Consider the following 26,461-nt stretch of genomic DNA (forward strand, 5'->3'; position numbering starts at 1 on the left):
TTTTTTTTACAGAGACTTCAGTAACACAGAGACACTATGTAGTGAACAGAAATACTACTGTGAAACTTGCTGCAGTAAACAAGAGGCACAGAAGAGGTAGGCAAAGAGCAGGCTGTTTCACCATGCTCCTCCTGGGCTCCGGCAAACTTACTCCTTGATATTTAATTTGTTTAAATACCTAGAAAGCTTTCATCCCAAATGCATTCTCTGTGTGGATGAGAGAGCCTGCAGACAGATTTAAAGGCATGTGTCTTAGTCTAGAGGCTACTTCTAGTTGATTATTGTTACTTACAAAGTGCTTTTATAATGCAGCCATTTGCTTATAAAGGGAAGAGAGAATGGCTTTGAACTGGTCAGGTGTTCATCATATGCATTCTTAATGGTTTCACAGGATGAGAGTAAAAAAACTGCCAATGATTCTTGCCTTACACCTCAAGAGATTCAAGTACATGGAGCAGCTGCACAGGTACACGAAGCTGTCCTACCGGGTCGTGTTTCCCCTGGAGCTGCGGCTCTTCAACACCTCTGGCGACGCCGTCAACCTGGATCGCATGTACGACTTGGTGGCTGTAGTTGTTCACTGTGGAAGGTGAGGCGCCTCCATGTGTGTCACAGGCTACTGGCAGGTGTTGGCCAAGGGCTGAGCTACCCCTCACACAATATGGGGAGGATGGACTTAAAGCCTGCTGCTGCATGGACTTGCATGTGTCTTGGGCTGGACCATTTAACCAACATCCCTCATAGTAAATCAGTACTTGTTTAAGAAATAATGTCTCAGGTCTCCAAAAGTCACAAGTCTGGCTTAAATTGATGAAACTACCTCCTTCCTCACAAGACCCCTTAAAAAAGTTGGGAGCCAGGACTCTGTGAGGGCCAAAGACTCTCATCATGTCATCTGTTGTGAGACCTACACGTCATCGTGTAGGTCTCACAACAGATCATTTTGGTCCATTTTCCCCCCTATACTTAGTTCTTGCAGTTTTAAATGCATTTGATGCCTACCACGAGCAACTTGTTAAGTGTTCTGTAGGATAATTCGCTAAATGGTCCTGGCACAGATGAAAATAACACCTTTAGCTTTCAGTTGATTAGCTTTGCAACAACTTAAAATAAAAATGGAAAGGACTAAATGTCTAGAGTACCACCACAGGTGGATTTACCATGATTTTTATAACATTTAGTTATAATTCTGCATTCATAAAGAAATGTGACTTTTCAAAATGGACTCAATAGTACATTCTAATATTTTGGGTTTTTGTTTTGCTTTCTAGTGGACCTAATCGAGGGCATTACATTACTATTGTGAAAAGTCATGGATTTTGGCTCTTGTTTGATGATGACATTGTAGAGGTCAGTATGCTGAAGGTCATGAGCACAATTGGGTAGAGACCACCAGTCTACAAAGCCACAGTTTGGTTGTAATGTTTATTTCAATTCTGTTAGGAAAAAAGATTGTAAACAAAATTATTAGTCCTGTAGTTTGTGCTCTGTCAGTGTCAGAGGGATTTTTTTATTTCATAGAAAGATCAAATGTTTTTAATACCAGACTTAAAGAGTTTAATTTTGAATGTTTTCTATATCTAAAAAAATATATTTAATTCATTAAAACCGTGTCACTTGGTAAAATTGAACTAAGTAAAGCTAGTATTGCTGTAGAATTTTCAGTTTTGAATAGGGAAGTTACAAGAAAGTCTGAATTGTGTTGTTGATCTGGGATTGCCTGAATGTAGATTAGAGTAGAATCTGTCCCACAGCTATTGCAGATTCTGTCTGAACACTCTGAAATTCATTCTTATGCAAACCCTTTTATGTCATTGTGGCCCACTGACAAAACTGGGGTTTTGAGTCTGATTTCCCAAGTGGTAAGGAAAGTAAGCACTGGGATGCTGGATGGGGCAAGTCTTGAGGAAGATTTCTGAAAATCTGAGAAAGATGGGATCACATGGTCACATTTATGTGTTTTAACAGTGTTTATTACTGCATTCCAAGGAATCTCTCTGTTACTGGAAAAAGCCTAATTCAGTTATGTTCAGTGACAGAAACATGCCTATGAATTTCATGAGTGAGATCAGCAATAATCAGCCCCTAATCTTTACCCTTTCATGGCTTAAATTGCAAACAGAATTTGCTAATTGCAGTAATTTAATCTGTACTTAGTATTTGTTTTATCTAACAGCATATTAAAAAATATTTATTTTGCAGAAAATAGATGCTCAAGCTATTGAAGAATTCTACGGTCTGACCTCTGATATATCAAAAAATTCAGAGTCTGGCTATATTTTATTCTACCAGTCAAGAGAGTGACTTGGCAAGCCGTGGTGACTGCGCACAAGGATGCTGCACGCAAAGGAAGGCACCAGCTCCCCCGAAGTGACTTTTACACAGCCCACATCTCGGATGGTTGAACAACAACACACTGTCTCCTGTTCCATGGTTTATGTGATGCTGACTGTAACCGTCCATTCTTGACATTCAGAACTTTGTTTTGGGGGGGGGTGGGTTGTTTGTAGTTTTTAAGTCTGATTGAAGAGCTAATTGAAGTCAGATTTTAGTGGAATTTATATGGACTAACATTTACAGATAATAAGATTTGGATGTCAACTGTTAAACCCAATCCAGCTAGAGTAGTATTTTATATGAAAGTGTTCATTACATTTAGGACAAAATTATTTAAAACTTTCTAGATGGTTTTGGAGTGTGTTGATTTACGAAGCATTCCTTTAAATACATCCTGACATATACTTAACCCTTTTAAGTGTAAGGAAAAGAATCAGTTTCATGTTTATTTGAGTTGTGGTTGTATAGGGGATTTTTTTACATGTTACTCTGCTGCAGAAAAGATATTCTTCCAAAATAATTTCAATTTTGATTGTTAAAAACTTTCAGAGTGTAACCACAGACCTAAAATTCACATAGAGGGATTTAAATTACACTGGAACTAAGTAATTCTGTATGTTCAGCCACTTTGTCATGAGATAGTACAGATGAGGTGAGATTTCAGAATTTACAGAGCACTGGAATAAAGGGAGTAAGATCGCACATATGATACAGAGATAAGTTGCTTTTAAAAAGATTGAGCTTGCATTTTTGTTAAAATTATATAGATTGTTTACTTGGATTGTGTTGTGATTGCAACACTGCTCACATGTAACATATCCATCAGGACTGAAATTATCCAGTCCATTTAAATAAGCATTGTTTGTACATATGACACAACTTGATCCTGCAATTTTCTAAATATCTGTAGGTCCCATTTTCATTTCTCAAGACAGAGTCAATTTCTTAGAAACATGATACATAGCAACCACTAGTGTACATGCTATCATGTATATATCATCCTTAACATTTTGGTCATATTTGACAGAGTTTTGTCACCACAGAAACAGATAGGGATCTGGAGTGCTTGATTTCAAAATTAGTACAAAAGACTAAGTTTGTAATTTTTCTGGATTAATTTGGCTGGCACGTGTCATGCACTGGCTAATAAAATTTCTGAAGTCACCTGAATACCTGAATTTGGCAAAGAATAAATGTAGAAGAAAGTATCAATAGGGTTTGAGAAGGGATTGATAGTGGCTTGAGTCAGTGGTCATGCTGGGTAGCTACCTTCTTCAGTTTGCCACTTCCACTCCATTATACAATTCTTGAACTTCAGTAGCAAAAATCCTATTCCAATGACATAACAGCAAAAACACTCTTCTTTCTCTTCATGGGGACTGACAGTTCTAGTATTTATAAGGAAATATTCTCACCCCACAAAATTTATTTCTACCTGTTACATTTTATTCACTCATTATGTATTTATCAGACAATGTTGATTTTTGTCTTTTTTCTTTAAGAAGCCTGCCTGACACTTTATGCCCAACACTCCCTTTCAAGAAATGGCTTTTGAAGTTCAGCTGCATCTCATATTTTAGTCTTCTGTAGAAAAGATAATAGTGTTTTTCATTGTTCTCTACTGTGAATGTGAAATATCTTTTGTGAAATATTGGTGAAAATTAAGTAGCTTCTACTGTGACATCATTTGAAGTTCAGCTGGATTTTTCAATGGCCATTTTGTAAACTAAGGCAATGTAGCACTTTACACTAAATGAGAAACAGAAGTGGACTTTTCAGCAAAGATTATTTGTGATTTATCATGTTATTATACTGATGCAAGAAGGGAGAAATAGAATGTAACCTTAGAGGACTTAAGTGAATGAGAGTAGTGGTCTACAGAGATCACTCACATGAATGAAGGCTGGTATGCAGGCTGAAGACAAGCATTAGGATGCAGCCCTTATTCTTTTATTGATGTTAGAATGAAATGTACTGTCTCTAATACAGAAGATAGATATCTTACAGCAGACTTCAACTCCCACTGAGACCCAGGAGCTTTTCCACTGAAAAGCTAAACCTGCAAATCCCTCTTTAATTGATTTATTTACAAACATTCAGAATTTCTGTATAAAAAGATAAAAATGACTGGCCTTTTAAAATGGATAAGGTTTCCTTACTGTGAATGAAATCACTTTCTAGATCAGCATTAATCAGTGCTGGACCAAAGGTCTGTATTTTGCAGTTCACTACTGAACATTCTTACAGCATTATTTTGTTTTAAAAGATTCAAAAAATCAGATATTCTTAAGGTCATAATTTGAATCTTCTGGGCTCATGTTTTTATGAAAAGTAAATTTTCATAAAATTTTTCAGTTTAATTTTAGGAAACATATTCCTTATTTCAATAGACCTATGGGCAAATTGGTTTTAAAAATGTTAATAGTTTGAATTCATATTTAAATGCTAAACTGCAGAATAATAATCTATTTTTCTCCACTGCAAGACAGCTTTAGATTGTAAAACATACAGATCATTGCAGTAAGTTATTGAGAGGAAAATTACTAGAATAAGCTGTTTCACAAAGTATGAAAAAGCATTTTTAATTCATGCTGGCCCATGGAAAGATCACAGCACTAGTATCATGCCAGTCCAGCATCAGTAGTCTGACATCAGCTCTGAAACATTGTGGAATACACAGTTCATATTAACATTGGCTAAACTAAGGAGCATTTTCTTTTGATTAACAAAGTTGTGGTCACAATTCTGTAAATTGGATCCAGTCTCCAGTGTGCTGAATGTCTTGACTTCAGTCCAAAAGCTGTCTGTCACAGCTGTATGAATTGTGCCAGTCTAGGCAGAGGAACTCTATGTGAAATTAAGCACATTCACTCAAGTTTTGCAGGACTGGGATCCCCACAGGATCAGTCTTATGGTGTAAAGTTTTTCAGTTGATTAAATAAAGCATAATCCTTTTTCTCTTATGCTTATGCATAGATTTCCAGTCCCTTATGAAATAATGGAAAAATACCTAAGACAATAAAAGACTTTCAGCTAGCAGCTAGAAAACAAAATGCTAGCACAGATCTCTAATACTATTGTGTGCTTCCCTAAAATGACTACATTTTATGGTGTCAGGTTCTAGGTATATTAGGTCTAACAACAATTGGAGTATTCCAATTGTTTCCCATGCTGTTGCTGAGATGTACTGTCCATTTATAAATAGTATTACGATGTTCTTTATTTAGAAAAAACCTCATTTTTTGTCTGTGTTTCCACAGCACTGCAGTGCTGATGAATCAGTTATCTTACAGGATGAGCTCAGAACTCAGCTTCTGTATTTCCAAGAACAGGCTGTCGGGATTTTATGGAATTTCTAATGAGGTGACATAGCAGAGGGAGGCAGAAGAGTGGAGTGATGGAAAAGCCATACCAATGAAACAGAACACTTTTTTGAAATTAGGTCCCAAAATTACTCCTGTCAATTCTATTTTAACAATTTAGTTACCTCAGAGTGCTAGATTATGTATGAAAAGTTTTGTTCCTTTAGCAGTTGGAGTAAAGAAAACAAAGTAGGAGTTCCCTTCTTATCAGGTTTAGTATAAATTCAACTGAAATTCACTTTACACGATGGGTCCTAAAGTGTTACCACAACCTTTTCTCTTCAGACATTACATTTCAGTCACTCTTCTGTTCCAACATCATTTATTGGCATCTGAGCTGACAGCTTGCAGCTGCCAGTGATTTGATGCCTCTCAACAGCAAACCCTTTTTGTTTTATCTCTTTTTTGCTGCATGTGGCTGATAGTTGTGAGCAGTGTCTTACAGCTGAATGAATACTAGAAATTTTATTAAGTTTTGGCTGTGTACCTGTTCTTTGCTAATATCTTTTAGAAGGGTTTGTTTTAATTTATTTTTCTTTTGTTGGTCTGTTACTGTATTTGTATAATAACTTATGTGGTTAATACTATTTGTTTTGCTTTAATTTTTTTGTATTTTTTTAAATGTAATCAACCCAAGCACTTTAAGCAACAATGTCAATCTTGTGAAATTCCAATCAGCTTAATATTTTGCCTTTGTCTCACTGCTTTTGGAACTGTTTGCTTGTGATCCAATATCTCTAGTTACAACTCAATTTCCATTTTTAGGCTTGTAGTCCTAGCTGGGTTGTAAAATTGGAAAGCCCAAGCATTTTCATTGTTCTTGTATAAAAAGTACCTGATGAGTTGCACTCTGCACATTTCACAGCCTCTTGTGCTCTCTGCCTGCTGACCCATCTGGGGATGACTGCAATACTTCAATCTGTGACACAGTTATCAATTACTAGAATTTAGAAAAGTTCTAGTCCTTACAGGAGAATTCTCTTTTACCAGACACAGAGTCAGCTGTCAGTCAGCTGATAATACAGGTATTGCTCTCTTTGCTGCTCTATAAATGCTCTGTTTGGTCTCAATGGTGAATAATCTGATGAGCCACAATTATTCTTGGCTACTGTGTGTGTGGTGGCAAGGAGAGCAAATTTTTCATCTTTCTTCTCTTCACTTGGGCCAATATGAAGCAAAGAGATCATGAATTAAGATAAATTCTTGTGTAAAATGATGGGTTTTAGAGGGCAGCATCTATGGTGTCCATATCAGAAAGCCAGTGACTTTCTGTGTTGTTAATGCAAGGGTTATTCCTAGTGCTTTAAATACTGTATTTTCTTTGATCAATGAAAAGACCAGAACTTTTTCTTGTTGCATCTGTTCTGATCCTGAGGTGTTTCTTCTCAATTTAACATGGCCCTCACTATGTAAATAGCCCTTGGCAAGGTTTGATAGACACCCATTTAATTTCTTTTCAGTTAGTATGCATTACTTCAAAGAGATTGCTTGAACCTGTCTACAAAATTTATTCAGATAGCACAATTCTTTTGCATACAGGGTCAAATAACACCTATCAGGAGGTATGTGCCCACCTGATGGGACCATCTGGCTGAACCCACACCATTTTACACACTAATGATTCTTAACCCTCTAGGAGGTTTGGTTGCTGGCTTTGCCTGACTGATTTAGTACAAAACTGCAAATAACTCCCTTTATTCATGATCTCTTGCTATAATTCTTTAATAAATTCTGTTTCATTTGGTTATCAAGACTTGGGATTATTGTACTATGTAAAATAAATTAACTTGTGTGTGCCATTCACTGCAGTCAATTTAACAGCCTAGTGCTTCTGATGAAGGCTGTGGCAGGTGGCAAGAATATGAAAAAGTAACTTTTCTGTGATAGCACAGTAGGTCTGTAGGAGAAGCTGGACTGACATGCAGCTTCCTAACCTCCATCCTCTAGATAATAGTGACCCTTCTCACAGGATTCCAGAGTGGCAGGACTAAGCCCTTCATGAAAACATCTTGCAGTTCACCAAAACATTGCTTGCTGCAGTAGATAATTAATGAGTATTTGCAACCCCTCTGTCCCCACTCCCCAGAATCTCATTAATTGGTATACATTCCTTGGAGAGGCTGAGCTTAAACCTCAGCTTTGTATTTGCACTGGTGTTTTCACGTTTGAAATGTCCCACACCAGACTCTGGCCACATACTACATTGTTTCCTAGTCCTCTCTCAACTCTCATTCTAACAGCAAGAGCAACATCAGGGATGCCATGTTACAGGTGCCAGTGGTTTTCCTGGAGACAATTTTCTAATCTCAGTGGCTTTCATTTAAAAAGACCTAACACAAGCTCCATTATTTATCATGATGCTTTAGGAGTAAAGCCACACATCCTGTATGGATATGAATGTAGGGTAGCAGGAAGAAGAAAGAGAAGAGGATGAAATATGGAAAGGGTTGGTTTTTTTCAGAGGCTTTGAAATGTGTATCAGTTTGTAAATATATAGTCCCTCTCTACCTTGTCAAAATGATGCAATCATAATAAAACTACTTAAATTTTGTGCTAGTTTTTTAAATGGAATAAGAGGTAGCAGAATTATAAAGCACACAGTTGGGGACACACAAATACTGGATTTCTAGTACAGCGTACAATACTCAGTGTATGTGTACAGATAAATATCTGCTCTTTTTAATCATCATGTACATGTAATTGAACCCTGCACCACCTGCAGAACTGTAAGATAAAAATCATGTTGGTTATTAAGGTTGTAACATAAGAAAACAGTATTTTCTCCTGTTAACATGTTTATATTTTACATAAAATAAACTCTGTAGCTGATCTCACTTCCATTCAATTTGCTTTGACTTCAGCTGGAGCCACACTAAGGCTGAGTATTGATATTGGTTGTTACACAACATGTTTTTGAATGTCAGATGCCTGTGTTCTTACAGATGACAAGACTACTGATGCTTGCTTTTTATTTCATTTAATGTGATCAACACATTTTAAGTGACTTCAGAGAATATTTCACCCCATGGGCTGAGAATATTTCACCCCATTGACTCTGAAGTGTCTTAAAAGAACAAGTTTTGCAAGTAGTTTCTGAGTTGTCTTGGTAGAATATACATACAATTGCATGACTGAGCTGTTAAATCACAACACCATTTGCCTTGTCAATGTTTGAGCTTCAGTGTTTCAGCTAAAACTGAAGAGAATAAAAATCAGCCAGAATTTTTCTACCTTTTACATCAGGAAACAATGAGCCCTTTCAGCCTGGGATTTTACCTGTGACTAATGGAGTGGAAAAGGATTTTGCTCCTGAGGTCTAAAATTTTGTCAAAGAGTTGAAAGGTTCCTGTAGTCTGCTGATTTTCCTTTAGTTGTTCATTAACAAACACAATTTACATTCTCAAAAGTGAGGTAAATAAAAGACTGGAGTTTCTTGCTCCTGTCTAAATGGATTATCTTTATTCCTTCATCATCATTTAAGGAACTGAAATCAAACATAGCTGTCAAACTGCATGTTGCATTTATAGCTAACACTCTGTAAGATTTATGGCACATAAGACTAACAAAGGACTGGGTTGAAAAACATTTCATATCTTACAGTACATGTTTCTTTTCAAATTAAAAATATTTGCAGTACCTTCAAATTTATTTCTGGGTTATTAAGACATAAGCATTTGACTGCAGGATGGAGACAGAAATTTAAAAAACAGGAGATGACTGAACTAAATATTCACAAATCCATTATTTTAAAACATTTTGAAGAAATAGAATTTATGGTGTACAAATAAAGAAACCAAGAAAAAGTTGCCAGTGGCAGGATTCATATTCACTGTATGTGAACTTCACTAGAACTTCTCTCACTTCAGAAATGCACTTTCCTAGAAGCTGTATGATGTTTACCTGTATCTCTGTTCCTTATTCTTTTGTATGAATTAGATTAATCATTTTGCATTAAACTGGGTTATGTTCTGTGCACCAGATAACCAGAGAAATGTTAAAAAATATAATTTAATCTGAATTGAAAAGTCAGATAATGGTAGGAGAAAATTGTAAAGTTACTCATTTAAATGTAATCACCAGACTTCAAATAATATTTATTAGATACGACTAAATACATGACATAGAAAACCATGTTCCACAATTCTGGAGATATCAATTTCCTTGAGTGCTTGTGTGCCACTTAAAAATCTAGTACCAATTCAAGAAAAATAAGACAACCATTTTCAACACATACACACACAAACACACACACACACACACAAACACACACACACACACACACACACACATATATGGCAACAGGACATTTCCATTATCTGTTCTGGAAGAAACTTCCTCTTATTAATTTTTTTACAAGTACTTTGAGATCACTGCCTCACCTTGTTAAATTTCACTCACCCTCACTGCCTCCCTGCACAATGCAGAGTTTAACCAGTCACAAACACTTCACCAGGTGCTAATAGTGCATTTCATCTCACCATGAATACAGAAATTGCAAAGGAGTCAACACCCTGGAGGTTGGAGGTTGTCCCAGGATGAATGGAGAGACCTACCAGGATCAAATAAAAGTCAAGAGGCAGAGGCTGACAAAGACTTTTTTCCAAATCACTGCAAGAGTAAAATAAAGAGGTCAATGCTGAATGAAATTTGGAATAAGACAGAGTGAAATAGCCTTTGGATTTAATTCAATACACATATGAAAAGAAATATTCAAGTCATGTACAGAGCAGAACTAAAGATATGGAAACAGAAGATACAGACATCACCCAGTATTGCAAACCAGACATCACAAATGCTTAGAGAGCAAATTTTACTATCAATCACATCACTATGGCTGTAAAGAAGCTCCAGGTAGGTTTGCAGCTTAACAGTGGGATTAGTAATAACAGAATCTGGAATAAAGTTTCTTACAGCATCCTCATAAAAATTCTGGTGAGCAGAGCTGTGATTTCTGTGCAGCTGTAAGACATGGTAATGTGTGGAACACTGCAAACACTGGAGAAGAACTACTACTATTGTTACTGAATGTGTGATTATCTCTGCTCTTTCAAAACAAGTTTCAGGAGAAAAATATAATCTTAAATTTTATTTATTCACTAATCATGTAATTCTCACTGTCATTTATGAAGCAATTTTCATCCTCAAGGTAGTTCACCTGATAATCAAATAAACTTTCAAGTCTTAATTTGGTGAAAATGGTAGAAATTGGGTAATGTGTACCAAAATCCTGATATATTTTAGATAATTTCAAATTGAGCTGAATCTGGCCACCACTCAGCTAGAACAGTTGAACTGTAGGAATATTTTCACCAGCTCCTCAGTAGCTACCTTGATGATCTCTTCAATTCTGGTGATGCCTGGAGAGGCTACCTAGAACAGAGGCTAGACAGAGCTAAAGGATAAAGGTAGGTATTTATTGAAAGGCTTTCACAAGGTACACCCTGGGCAGTGCAGGAGTCTCACAGAGACTACATCCAAGATGGACTACAATCACAAGTTTTTCAGACAGATAGAAGTTTGGTCTATTTGCATATCAGAGGTTAATTGTCCAATTACAACTTTGGGCAATGTAATCACATTCCTCCAGTTTTCACATTCCCCCAATTCACTTTTTGTTTATGTTTTTTGGGGCCTGAGACAGTAAGGTCTCCTTGAGTTTCAGGCCTATAGAGAAATTGTTTTGTCCGAATAAAATGGGAGAACAGCAGCCGACAGGCCATGGAGTTTTAGAGTTATACACCAAAGCAGTGCTGTTCTGAAGAATATAAAAGCTAAAACTTAAGGCATCACTGCATGCAGTTCAAAGTGCAGACCCTGTGGCACACTGATCCACTAAAACCTGATGCCTGCTCTCTCTAATGCAGCTCATCTTGCCTGGAATGCACTGGGGCAGCCGAGGTTACTCAGGAATTTTGTCATTACAGCACTTCACTTTCCAAAGAATGGGTTGGTTTTCTTTTGCCCCTTCGTAATCATTAATTATTACACACTAGCAGAAAATATTAGGTAAAGCAAGGATGATGTCACTTATTTATGGTTTATTTCTCTTTCTTAATTCTGGATGCATATTTTCAGATGAACAAAAGTATTCTGAGGTGAGGTCACAGACCGTTTTAATTCTGCAAGGTGAGTAGTTGAGTCAGAGGCCAGTGTTGACTAAGGCAGCAGCATGACACTTTCTTGCCCATCAGAATATGGCCTTGAGGACAACAAAAAGCCCAAAAGAATTCTTCCCCCTAACCTTTACAACTGTGATATTTTTAAGTACTCAAGCACAGGTTGCTAATTCTACTGTTGACATTTATGGGATATTTCTGGGCATACTGCATCACTATCCTGTCATGTTGTTTCAATCAATATTGAATTACCAAACTTTTGTATTAACATGCTTTAGAGTAATATTCAATATTTATATTAAATTGTATTTTTACCATGACTTAGAGAACACAGTTCATTATAACTAAAATTACACATTCATACTTATTTATTGTTCCCAAATGCAGCTACAGAGGATGAGGAAAGACAACCAGTTTATCCTAAAACAAGTGGTACTGCAGAGCACAGACTGTGCCCAGCCAGTGTTTGGTGTGGTAACGGCTGTGAATAAAGGCTCACTGTTTATTGTCTCTGTTTAGTTGTCATGACACTTGTAAAAGTAATGTACCTGGAAAATGTGTTTCCTTAATATAGTGAATCTCTGGCTCTCACTCTTGTGCAGCCAAACCCCACCTCCAGGCACTGAGCTGAGAACAAACCACTTCATTCATCATGCTCTAAATACAGTTGAACTTTATTTATCCAAAGGTATTTTACTCAAAATCTCTGCAGTATGATAATGAGCCATATCTCCCAGGTGAATTTTTTTTCATGAAACCGTGCTAAATTTTAATTCATTATACTATTTCTTAAGGAAAAAACCCCAAGGTGCAGGAACAAGATGGCAGTCCTCTAATAATAGCATTTTGTACTCTTTACATTGGGGTGTTGGATTTTTACTTCCTATTTGCCATTATGTATGGGCTACATTATTTTTCCTACTACTGCTGAGATTTTGGACAGTATCACCTACTATTCCAGCTCTCCTTGAATGGAAGAGCACTTCTCTTTCTCCAAGGGATTGCAATGTCAGTCCACCAACTTCAGTGAATTTATCAACCATTTATTAGCCCGTACTATTGGGTACATTCAGAGGACTCAGCCCTTGGGAGAGTATGTTCAGGAAAGCAGCAAGGGCTGTAGATTGGATAGGCAAATCTGAGCTTTCCATTCTTATCCCTGTCAAGAACTCATTTTATTACATGGGACAAAGAATGCAACCTCTCCCTTCCTCTATTTCTCAACTAGAAAATGAGTAAGCCAATATTTATATCTATCAGAGAACTATGGAGCTTAGATCAGAGAAGTAGACGTTGCCACCTAAATTACTCTTGCATGCACAATAATTAGGTTATCACATTTTTTTTCCCTTTTCTGGCACTCATCAGTTAATAACTGCAGCACTCCTTTCAAGGAGGGAGATTTGTAAACATTAAGAGCAGTTAACTGCTATTTGACAGAAGATCTTTACAAGACAACAAACAAATGCCCAGAGGTGGCAGGAATTAATTCAGTGATACAAATGTGCTCCAAATTTGTCATAAAAGGTCAGTACTATTGGATTTTATTTCCAAGCAACATTCCCCCTCACAAGGCCAACCGAAGTCAGTGTGAAAAAAATCAGGTCCAGCTCACTGTCTCTCACCATGACTACATCTAGTGGTTTCAAAGGAAGGGAAGAAAATTCTATTGGAGACAGCTTATGAAATAAATGACCCACTAAAGATCACTTCCTTAGAAAGCAATGAAACTTTACAAGGGAAAGAAACTTTCTATCCAAGCTTACTCAGTTTATGGTTGCTTTTTTTACAGATAGGAATTAAGCTAATGGGTTATGCACTGTGTATTGCCTCATTCTTCATGTATTTGCTTAGCTAATTCCCCCCTAAAGTATTTTGTTATCCATAATAATTTTCCATGTATGCCTTAGATAATGAGATGCTATCATGTTATTTACAGCATTACTTATTATTACTTATCTTGGGCCCTTGGAATGATTACATGGATACATGAATATCAACAAAACTGACCTAACAAGCATAAGACAGTACTGAAAAAACCAACCAACCAACCAACCAACCAACCAACCAACCAACCAAAGCCAACAAACAAAAACCAACAAACAAACAAAAGAAACAGTCCTTTAATGGCGTTATAAAGTTAAATAGCACAAAGGTGAGGCTTTTTATGAAAACATTTTTTTTCTAGAACTCTGTCCTTGAATTATTTTACTCTTGGGTTTTATACTCTTCATTTTAATCTTTTTTTTTGCTTATCTGCAGAGCTGAGAAGTCAGCTGAGTCATGGCAATGTTCTGGGAAGGAAGTGGTTAATGCCCATGAAGAGGAGTAAGAAATGCTGTGTTTCTGTTATAAAGGGCAATTCCTCGCCCACATGGGCATTTGGAGCTTGTATGGATCAGGTTTCCAAATAACCCACGTTTTGAGTCTGGAACAAACAATATGCACCCTGCAGAAGTGAACCATCCTCAGCTGTCACTGTGATGGGCTGGTGGCTCAAAAAGCTACTGCTCATTTCCAATGTCTGTTTTTATCAGGCCCTTTCAACTGGTCACCAAACAAAGAAAAGGCAAAAGCATATAAGATCTTTTCTAGGGGAAAATCTTCATTTAGCTGAATGTTAATTTTATAATGCTGTCCAGCTATAGCAGAATAATTTGCTTTTGCTTCCTCCACACACACAGCCAGGAAGGGACTCTACAAAACCTTCTCAGCTTCTTTGAACAAGGGTGTTGTTGTCACTGGGTGACTTTTCTGCATAACTAAGCTCCACATAACACATAAGTGAAGTCAAGGACTTTGCATCACAGGGTCACTGTCCCTTGGTTTCAGCTGTATCAGCTACGTGAAATGAAAATATTTTGTTCTACTCTACTCTACTCTACTCTACTTTCATTTGGAGACATTTACCAAGTGTTGCCTTTACTCTTCAGTTTCTACTCAACCTTCTACTAATCACCTCAGCATTCCCAAATTTTGGGAAATCCACAGATCTGTCAAATCCAGACCTGAAACCAGTTCCAAGTTTTATTAATTTGATGTGAAAACATAATACTTGTTTTTAGAAGCAGCACACCCAACTAACCTCACTGCTAGGACTATTCTGAGTTTTGTAAGCCATGTGGTTCAAATCCATTTACATGGGGTGAAGGCTGGATAGGTTGTGCCCACTTTCCTGCTGGGTGATACAGCAGATTAGATAACTAATGTAAGTCTGTAACACAGGAACTTCTAAGTAGCAAGATTTTTTTCTAAACAGTTAAAACATCACCCCCTTGTACTTGCTTCTCAGTCAATAGACAGCTTCACACACAAAGAGCACCGTGCACTCACTCAGGTTGGAAACCTGTTTGAGAGGGTGATGGGAGAAGAGATGGGTGACTGCCTCAGGCAGGAGCTTCAGGGCATGGGCATCCTTATGCTCGGTGCTGTCCTGCAATGCTAATGAGAACACCAAATATCATCCTGTTTGTTACTTTGTAAAAAATATTCTTAAACCCGTGTATTCCCACCCGAGTGTTTTGCAACAAAAACTTCTCTCCCCATTGCTGTTTCCTCTGGACTGTAGCATGGATATTAATTCACAGAAGTTGCAGTCGGAGAAAACTGTGATTTTATTTCTCAAAGAAAATTTATTTTCTAAGCAGCAGATGAATTCTCAGACTGAAATCATTCATACTGGAACTGTATTCTCCTGTGAAAAAGCACTGCTTTTCTTTTTTCCAAAACCTACCTGCCATCCTTCCATAATTGGAATTTAATAAAAAGCCTAACAAAACAAACCCTCTGTATCTCAAGAAAAACGCCAAGTGTCAGTGAACAAAGTGGGCCCAGGCCCTGATGAACATGGTCTGATGAAAGATGAACTCAAAACAAAGCACTTTATCCAAATAACCCCCAATTGGCATGAATTATCATCATTACATTCGTGCAATATTTGATACATATGAGCAGATGGGAAAGAAATCCTCCCTTTTGCATGGTACAACTCAGTGTGCTTTGGGGCGTTCACTAAAGTCAGCTGGAGCAGTTTTTATTGTGCTGTGTTGGAAAGCTGTCCAGGACAGCCAGTAACCAGGTGTCTGTCAATTGAAAGAGCATAATAAAGCTCTCAGCTCAGTGCATGTTACTGGGCTTGCAAATACAGCGTGGGGATCGTGGCCCTTGGTAGCTCATGATTAATTTCCTGCTGTTGTTATAAGCTCTCTGACAGTTTTGCCTGTGCTTTCTAGGACAATTTCCAAAAAACTGAGTCAGAAAAAATCAAAAAAGAGCCAGTTTTCTGGAGAAGCCATCAGCTCCAGGAGAGTGGTTCATCATGGAACAGTGGGGTTTTGAGGTCAGTATTTTTTTCTCCTCTCTTTTAGTCCCTGGCTGTAAACTGCCAACTTGTGTAAGAACAACTTGTAAACAAGGAGCTTGAATAAAAACATTTTCTAGGCTGTTTGATCAGGAGTATGTTTGACAGAGGTCTCTCTCTGGTGTTGGGAGCAAAGAGAATTCAAAAAAGGCATGTGCTAAAGCTTAAAAAAACATTCAAAAATATTCTCATGCTACATTTCTTTTGATTCTTTGCTGCCTAAGTCACTGATCATTATGTATTTTGTCTCTGTGGAAGTAAATTTCCAGTCTCTGATACCAGAGAAAACAGAAATTAAATTGAAAACTGCATCTACTCTTTAATTTTTTTTATGATTCTTTTCACACAAATCACTTGCATTTAAGCTGCCTAAAATCTCTCCCAAAGATCCTTTTTTATGATTTGCTATAGCAACACATCAAGAAGCAAAATTTTTAGTTTACTGTGTACCTAAGTTATAAACCCACATTTTATAGATTCTGACATAATACGTAGTCTTTGTTTACTTAATTAACTCTAATTTTTCCCTTTAAAAAGGCTGCTGTGCCTTCTGGAACAGGAGAGAGAGCAAGACTGTACAGCCCTTTACATGTGTTCATCCAGGTAAAGTCCTGGACTGGAGTAGCACAACATGCCAGAGACGTGTGGGCAAGAAAGCACAGAGCTCCTAATTCCTGCATTTTCTTAGGCTCCTCAGGGTGCCCTTGGCACACATCCACACCCCAGACAATTTTTCCTTTTTCCCATGCCCACCGCTTGTATAACCCTGAGATTTTTACCCAGGTTGATTGTTTCACCAGTAAACCACCTGCTCTTGCTCCAGTAAAGAGTCACCTGGCTCTGAGAAGGGCTGGAGTTCCACTAGTTAACAGCACTAATAGCTCCAAAGTGACTTCCCAGCAGTGGGAAGACATAATATTTAAGTATAAATTATTTTACAAGCAAAAATCAGAATATCCCTTCTATAAGTCTTTCAAATTTTGGCTATTTTGGTATTAACTTAGAATAACGTAGCATACTTCCACTATTTGGTGGGTAGTCAAAATATTCTGTTCCAATTTTTGGTTTGAAAATAGGCAAAGAGTATGTAATAGCCACTTATATGTCTTGCTTCTGCATCTTCTGAAATCCAAAGGGACATCTTCCCTTTGAATGCAATAGATTTTTAATTAAGGCTGCTTTAATGAAGCTGAGGATCTAGATCTGGTCAGTATTGGAGATGGGAAAATGGAAGAAAAGCTCATTTGGTCTTAGACATCCATTTATTTCAATGAAAATGAAGATAAATTTAAGGTACTAGCCAAAAGTTGCTTTACTCAAACACTATGTTTCAATATAGCTGTTTATCTAAATTTGAGAATGTTATGACTGGTTAATAAGCATTTTTAAAAAAATCAAGATGTTCAGATTCTATATTTCTATATTTCTTTTCTAACCATAGATCTCATGAGGATTCTAACAGCAGTTTAAAGTTAATAAAAACATTTCTTACTCCTCATGGCCCCTGAGTTCAAATTCAGTCTGTGCTCACTGCTGCTCTTCATGAATTAAATTGCTCATAATTCCCCATTCATTCTAGTGGAACCTTATAATCTAATAGAAGCCATTAAATTGAACAGTCCAGTCCCATTTAGCTGACAGGCTCATCATAAAGGAAATATGTCAAACCAAATAATGAGATTAAATAATCAGACAGCTATAAGGCTGTATGTAGATTACACTGTTTGAAGCCTATTTAAAAAGGTAGGACAATTTATGTCCCTTATATTCCATTATAAACCTCTAAATTCACTGAATACATTTGCAAATTCCTGTTTGAAAATTGCTATGGAAAATTTCCATCAAGGCATTTCATCAGTGCTATCTAGCTTTCAGAGTAAGGAGGGCACTTAAGAACCTGAGATTTTCCCCCATGTTTAACATGTGTTGAGTCCAGCTTTTTTAGTCGTGTGTCTTCTGCTCTGGGGCTTCCCAGCAGCTCAGGGACTCTGGCATGCATCTCCAAGAGCAGAGCCATCTTTGACAAAAAGACATGTAGGAATCTGAGGGGCCAAGTTCTCTGCAGTATAGGTCTGCTGAGAGCTGTGAAAACTTATTCTCACCACATGGAAACCACACTCCATCCTTGATTGTTGCTGTCTTTTCTCAACCAAATGGTTCTGATTTCATATGTGTATCCTCGGGGGCATGAGGGAGCTGCTGTATAAAATTCTTAGCCTTAGAATTTCTGATGCATAATAGCATGGTAAATTCATTAGTCCCCTTCCTAAATAGTTTGCTATAAAAGTGGATTATATAATTGCCAAGAAGAGATAGCTCCAAGTACCTAAACAACACTTTTGCAACTAAGCCTGTAGCTGTAGCTCTGTGGTTCCTTCACATGACCTTGTAGAAAGTGAAATAACCTTCTGTCTTACCTGTCTTCATGGTTAGATAATGCAAAGAGCATCTGTGCTGTGTACTAGTGCAGGTAGTTGTTTTTTCTATTTGTAACAGAGCATGAGATTGTCTTCCAAAATGCTCTTGGGGTAGAGTCACAGCTTCTCTTCACTAAAGCATGCCTGAAACTCCCACATCAGCAGGTTTCTACATAGGCACTTCTGATTCATATGGCAGTACAGTCGAGCTGTAATTGGCACATGCACTTATAAAGGGAAAACTATGACCACATCCATCTAGAAATAAGCCCTGGCTTTTTAAACATTACACTGAATCATTAGGAGATGCTATGCTATCTTTCTCAGAAAAACCACCTGAATGGCTCATCACTCAGAATAAAATGATCCATAAGGAGGTGGCCTTTGGTTTGCAAATGCAGGCAAAATGCTGACACAAGTGGAAAGGAAACAATTGCCCCAGTGGGAAGCATGTGGGTGCCATGCAGAGTGCTTTAGTGACCCACACAGCAGGGCAGCCTGCAGCACACCAAGCAACTGTTCTTCTGCCCTTGAAAACAGGAAAAAAGTTAGATGGCAAAAAAGTCATACAGCTCCCTACTCCAAGAAAATTCAGTCATAAAGGCCTATGTGTTTAGCAGTAAGAAAATCAGGGCTGCAAAAAAAAAAATACTTTTAAAAGAAGTTAAAGATGCAATACTAATATAACTAAAGATATCAGCTGTAATGAATCATTGGACTACTTCGTTATTTGACTGACTTGATCCATTTCATCTTGGAATGTTTTTATAAAATGCACACTGATCAATTTAATTGGGGCACGACTTTCACTGAAAGAATAAATTTATGTCAGTGTGCAAGTGACAGTAATATATTTCTGCCAATAGGAGTGAAGAATAATATTAAAGAATGCAGAAGAACAAAGTGCTCCTTTCTTAGGACATAAGCATTGAGGAATGGTTTGATGTCATAATGGAAGGTAAACACTGCACTGACAATACCGGGGTCAAAAAAATGCGCAATGAAATACAGAGATGGGAGTATATTTGAGACTAAGAAGGAATATGTCTCTGATAATCTTTCTCTCTCTTTTCCTTTTGTCCTTCATGTTACTCAGAAACAGTTTTTTGTTATTCAAAATCACAATCAGGCTCCTACTACAGAAACGTTACTTGTTTCTTTCCTATCTCAAACATTAGAAATATTTTTCTGATTTAGGGTGCTTTATACCTCCTGGATAATCAGTGATGATGGTTTCAATCTTGATTATTTTCTCTCTCAAGTGGGAAAGGGTAAAAGTAGACATGGAGGTGCCCTATCAGGGTGACCCAGACTTGCTCCTGGGCACCTGCCTCCTCCATGGGGTCATCAAGCAGCACCAGCTGGTGTTCCTGGTATAGACTGAGGGCCTTGTGGGACACTGGATTTTCTTTAATATTATCTTTTATTAACTGAGTCATCTGCAAAGGTTTGTGGATATTTATACACACAGAGAGATGGGACAGGAGACTGGAAGCGTCCAACTACCAGCAAATGCAACTCCACATTCAAATCAGGCCTGTCAGCAAGAAACTCTTGTTCAGAAACACATGTATGCACAAACTGCTATCATTAGATATTGTTCTTACAGGATCAGTCATGAACTCAGCAATAATAATGGGCAACACTGTCTTTTTCTATACCTCTGCAGATGTGAGTAGACAGAGCCAACAAGAACTGTGTGAAATTGAAAAACTCCTGGAGAATGAGGTGCCTCATGGGCAGCATAGGTGAAAAGGTTTCCAGACAGGTGAAAAAAAAGGTCAGTTGTGAAGAATGCCAACAAATTGAGACATACAGCATTTTATAAACCTACACTTCACATGTGTAAACCTCTGCATAAATGGTAACTGGCTCATCTTCATAACACTCTAGCAAGTTTCTATCTTCCTTTGTAAGATAGAAACCTGAAACAAGTAGATGAATTACCCAGTATGATGGATCAGTGGTATAACCAGGAACAGAATGCAATAATTCCCATTTCCCTGTTTAAAACAAAACAGAGCACACAATTGGTTGGGCTTTCCATCTTTCCAAATTTGAGCAAAGTCCACCTGAGCCATATCCATAAGGACCACATTACACTCAGTGGAATTTGTTTCACCCACAAACAGGATCACCTCTTATTTGTGTTTGTCTTATATAGAACCATAAAATGCTTTTTGATTATTTGTTTCATTGATTTTTTAACTTCTGTTTTGTTTAAAGATCTTTACCAATCTACCATAGTGACACTGCTGGTCTGCTTTCCCTTCTTGCACAAAGACCAGCTCTCTCACGTACTGATATTTCGCAAGTACAACTCTTTAGCTGTTTCTAGGAGATATTCACTGCAGTATCTCTTAAAAACAGATTTGTTTAATTAAGAACTCAAAGTGTCACATTTCCATACCACTGCAATTACCAGGTAACAGTGTTTTTACTTCTAAAATACCATTTCCAAGTATATAATCTCACTCTGTGACTTGTAATTCTTCTGGATAAACATGTTTGAGATCTGTGATGGTCTCCCTGGTGATGGTTGCCATAGTGCTTCACAGGATTTTATTTCTGCTCATTCCTCAAAAGCAGGACTGTGGATCTCTGTGGGAGGCCCAGAGTTGCACTAGGCTCGGATTTTATTGTCTTTGCTATTCTGCCCCCACTAGGGAATAACCTACTCACACATGCCACTGTCATCTTTACCCTAAACCACCAATTCTGTTCAAAATGCATGTCACAAATTATTTTCTTCCTTTTCTTAGCACCTTATTACATCTTATTTCCCTGGTGTCTATTTAGTTTTCATCTCAAGCAGAGATTATTCTCTATTTAAAACTTCAAACTACATTTTATAACATCATAAACAATACACCAAGTTTTAATAATTTCAGTTATGCTTAAATATACTTTAAAATAATTTAAAATAGGAAATAGTAAAACTAGTGTGATGCTAGTGACTCCAAATGCCATGCTGCCCACAGGAGCAAATGGACCTGCCTTGGGCCAGTTCAGCCTTACTCACACCAATAAATACCTTACCCAAACCCCCCCCCCCCCCCTTTTTTTTTTTTTGGATGCTAGTGTATTTGAAGAAGTAGATAATTTCCACTACTTTTGCTTTATGTTAAAAGGTACTTCCAGCAGTTTCTTGTCTAAACAAGTCAAAGCTGAAGGATCATCTCATAAAATAAGCATAGAATCTGGTTCAATGCAGTTTTGAAGTCAATGGTTCAGACTGGGATTTCTAAAGGGCATATATACAAAACTTCTGTCACAATGGAACCTCTCCTCATGGTAGATAGAGGAGTCCTTTTCAACAAATAAGCACTGATATATATATATATATATATACATATATATATATACATATTATTATATAAAATAGTCATTATTTTCTCTCTTCTGCAGGGTTTGCATCTTAGTGATTAAGGAAAAAAGAAAAATAGATGAACTCTCCTAAAGCCCAATTTATTTTTTGAGATTTATTTAACCCGAGAACAACTTGGCACAAAATACGCAAGAAAAGTGCAGAATGTGATTGCAGGTGATCAAAAAAGGAAAAAGCTCTCAGAGAAGCATGGGCACAGGGCAGTGCCCTTCCAAACTGCCACACAGCTGTTCAGGCAGCTGGCTTTATAACACCACTAGGCAGCTACTCTGTGGCCCTAGAGCCAGCCCCAAGAAAAACAAGTTACATGAGTAACAGTGCTTGCCCACACAGGATCTTGCATTGTGGACCCATCCTTCTCTAGGATCTGCAGCATGGTGTGACAGAATGGAGATGATAGAAAGGACACAGCAAAAATGCAAAATGGCTTTCTCCAGCCCACAAAAATTTAAATTGGAGGCATTGTCCTGTTCCTTGACAAATAACTTTAGATTTTCCAGCTTGTAATGCAGTCACAAAATGTGGTTTTGGGAAGACCAATAATCTATCTTACCACTAGTGTCCATACTAACCTACTGTTCACCTCCCTGGGCTTGCTTAGCCATAGCAGTGGACAAAGGGTCCAACCTTTGCCCATTCCTGATTCTTGGTGGTAGACAGACCTGTCTACCTGAATGGAGACTGACTGCAGAAACTGTGGCAATTTTAAATTTAGGTCATCTTTATCCAGTGCAATACTTCTTTCTTAACAAAGCTGTATGTGCTGAATAATAAAAGGAGATAAAATTCACCTGCCTGGAGTGGGTGTAAGGGATGGCATGCCCTGTTAGGCTGTTAGAGTTCATAAAGAGCTGCTCCAGGTCCTGTTATGCTTCATGGCCAGGATCACAGGCTCACAAGCTCCAGCTGTGAACACCTGATGGTCACTTTTAACTGAGGAAAAATTGTACCAGTCACCAAGCATACCATGTTTGTCAATGCAAACCTGTCTACATGGCACAGAGCTGTGCCTAGGAGGCAAAGCAGCTGAGTAGGAAGTTCCATCAGGGTACTGTTCAGCCTGGGATAATACACTTTGCTCAATAACAGGACAAACTGGGACATCTGTACATAGCTGCAGCAAGAACATTCCCTAGTCTTCACCAGGGCAGAATTTAAACTAAAAAGAAAACACAGTGAAGATAAATCAATAATAAAACAATGTTACCTTTTCATAAGGATGTCAGATGATGTTCATCTATTCCAGGTAAAAATAGAAACTCTCCCATAATTACCTAGATTTTCTGGTTCACATATCTAGCTCAGTCTAAACTTGCATCATTCAATGCTAATCTTTCCAGAGACTCTAAAGCCTGCCTTATAAACACATCATAGCAGATTTATTGTTGAACCAACCATATTTTGTGTGTCTCTTAGAAACACCCAATAAAAATTATAAATACTTCAAAGAGATTTTAAGTAGTGATGAAATAAATGGACGCAGGACATTGGAAAGATCTAGATATGGTACAGGCAGGGAACAGCCAAGTTTCCTCACATACTTATGTCTCTAAGGCCTGACCTGCAGCAGCCATTTTTCTCAAGGGCTGTTTCCTTTCCTTTCACCATGGCAGATGCCTACATGTGCCAGCAACTGTCCCCAAAACATCATTCTCAAAATGAATGATGGCCAGCCATCAAAAAGGGTCAGTGATGTGGCAAGGCCTGGATAAATGAAATATATATATATATATTTGCATATACGTACCCACCTATGCACACATACTGGGCTAGCCTCAGGGCTTTTAATAGCTGAGAGAGAAAGAAACTTGGTGGAACAGGCACAGACAGTGGAAAGGACCAAGTGCCAAAATCAAGTGTGTGCTATGAAAGCAGGGCAAACAGCAGCTAGAGCAGCAAGAAATGGGACATCTGTGGCCTCCCAAGAGGACAGACACATTCAGACACTTGATGGAATAAATTCAGTGGTCAGTGGTATCAGATGGCAATACTAACTACAAGGTGCAACAGCACTTAACCTGTGTGCCAACTGGGTTTGCTGAAAAAACCTAGCACATAAAAGTGGCAGATTGCTCAGGTGGAGTTGCTCTCCAAAGGATCAATAGGGGAGTGAAAACAAGGTTGGTTAGCCTTGCCTCAAAATCAGAGAAGCAGCAAACAAACATGCTAAAATTTTTAGCTGTTACAGGCAAGCTAGGGAGAATGAGGACTTCTTACAAAAAATCTCCTTTTCTTGGTATGCCATTTCTCTTGCTCATGTTAATGCAGTTGAACATTCTTTGAATTTGAAATAATTTCCTCCATCCAGCTTTCCTCTCTCTCCAACCTTGTTCTTGGCCTGGCAGAATTAAGGATTTAAATTAATTAAAAACATACTTGTCTGAGTCAAAGCTCTTTTATACAATGCATTAAGAAGAATACTACACGTTGTTATACTCATTTCAAGTTAAAGAGATTTTACCTTTACGGCTAAGCAGATTTTCCCTGTTGAGAAGACCAATTTTCTGTGATTACAGGGAAATCTTCAGTGCACAATTGTCATCAAGTTTCTTTCATTCCTCCTCCAGGAAAAGACCTTGATCTTCCTGATTCTCCTCTTATTTCAGTGAATAATTTTTAAATGCAAACAACACTTGATTGTTTCTCAAACTATTTACATTCTTCCCTTTCAAACCTTTTGTCCCTGTCCAATAGGATTTCTACATACTCACAATTCCTGGGATATTTTCTCTATATCTGCCTGTCCCAGACTGAATTGGGTTTGGGGGGTTTTATGAACTTCTACACATATTCCTAGCAATACTGGCTTCACTGTCTCTGCTTACTGATCTTATCACAAGCCATTTACTGTTTCCATTTTATCCTTCAATTAGAGCCTTCTTCAAACCCATTCTTTCACATTCCTTCCCTAGGTTGTATAAAAGAGAGGTCTTTAATCTCCCCTTTCCTCTAATTGAAGCTGTCCTTCCCAGCATGTTTTCCACTGCAATGCTCTGGTTTTCATTAAGCAATGACAGCAATACTCGGGTTGCTGTTGCTTTCTCTTTAATGTGGTTTTGCAAGAAAAATAACAACTTCTGTCTTTCTACAGAACATGGAAAGAAAGTTTTAATTTATTTGCCTCATAAAATAAAACATTGTAGTGGTGATGCCACCTGAGAGCTAGGATAAAGAAAAATAGTCTTCTAAGCCCCAAACAGGCAATGCATTATCAAGAATTGCTGCCTGATTGGGCACTGAAACATCAATTCCTTCTACTGTAAATGGAATGACTGCAGGTCAACCCTGCTAGGTAAAAAACACAAGGAGGATTTGGGAATAAAATGAAGAAAGGTTTTTTGAGGCATATAATTGTTCTATCCAAGAGCACAGTGCACTTAGCCACAAAATCCTGGTCCAGGTCTGCGTAGATGGAGGAGCTAAGGCAGGCGAGTCCCAGCAATAACCCAGCTTAAACTGAGGGGAGATGTTCATCATTCAGACTTTCTTCTCCACTGGAAAATCACTGACTAGCAGCCACAGAGAGATCAGATTAAAATAAGACAAGTAATGATTGTTTCCATAAACAGGAGATCTTAGGCTACAGCAATCAACAGAGCTCTGCTATCCACCAGCCACAAAGCTAACAGTTTCTGAGACAGCTCTCACAAGCAGAGAACAAGGAAATAGAGCAAGTTCCTAGCCTGCCTTGTCTCAAATGTGCAAGATTGTCAGTGCTTTTGTGCCGTGCCCTGTCTTAGGATCACACTTGCAGACTGCTAGGTTTGCTCTGAGACAAGTGATGAAAATGAAAAACATACTCCATATGTGCTGTAAATCACATACAGCTGTTGGAGTAGGATAATACCTCCTTTTCTCATCGTTTGTTTTTAGTTAAAAAGAAAAAGCAATTATTGTTTCTGAGTGAGAAGGGCAGAGAAGGCAAGGAGGAGAAATGAAAAGCAACTAAAAGCTTCTCAAGATATTTTCTCCTGTTTGTTCTTGCTCCTTACAGGATAAGATTTCAAAGCCAGAGCTTAAAGATCAGTTTGAGTTGGAAGCAGAGTGTGTCTATGTTCAGTTTAATCAAGCTCAGGGTTACAGTCAAATGTGATACAAAACCAGCTGTTTCTGAATTCTATGATTCAAAGCAACTGCAAAAGCTTCAGGGTATCTGTGAGGTGTTTCCCAGCCAAACACAGGTGAGAACAGGGTATTTCTGACTACTAAGACACATTATGGAAACCAGATTACAGGTCCTTCTGATAACAAGGGCTTTCAGGCATGTAAAGGATTAACCATCTTCCCAGGTATTATTCCTATTAGCCAATTTCCTTGCAGGTCTATAAATACATAGACTTCTTCAGTTTTAAAAAGTGATGAGTGAGTAACCTGCCAACCAAAAAAAGAGTCTGTCAGGTCCAGTGGCCAGTGAGAGGCCAGTTCTCCACCAGGGCCCTTCTTCTCAGTGTATGGGCTCAAACAAGGGGTGTTTGTCTGGG

At 37.9% G+C, this 26,461-nt stretch overlaps 1 protein-coding gene across 1 annotated transcript in view; it reads left to right on the top strand.

The window, feature by feature from the left end:
- The window catches only part of USP46 (ubiquitin specific peptidase 46), a 33,746-nt gene extending 25,213 nt beyond the window's left edge, over window positions 1-8,533 (top strand). Inside the window, exons 6-9 of the mRNA XM_054633341.2 lie at window positions 13-96; window positions 392-589; window positions 1,272-1,350; window positions 2,203-8,533. Of these exons, the coding sequence (XP_054489316.1) occupies window positions 13-96; window positions 392-589; window positions 1,272-1,350; window positions 2,203-2,304 (463 nt within the window). The 3' untranslated portion in view covers window positions 2,305-8,533. The remainder of the gene's footprint in view (window positions 1-12; window positions 97-391; window positions 590-1,271; window positions 1,351-2,202) is intronic.
- The last annotated feature ends 17,928 nt before the right edge of the window (window positions 8,534-26,461 follow it).

This window comes from Agelaius phoeniceus, chromosome 4 (genome assembly GCF_051311805.1).
Source record: "Agelaius phoeniceus isolate bAgePho1 chromosome 4, bAgePho1.hap1, whole genome shotgun sequence".
NCBI lineage: Eukaryota > Metazoa > Chordata > Aves > Passeriformes > Icteridae > Agelaius > Agelaius phoeniceus.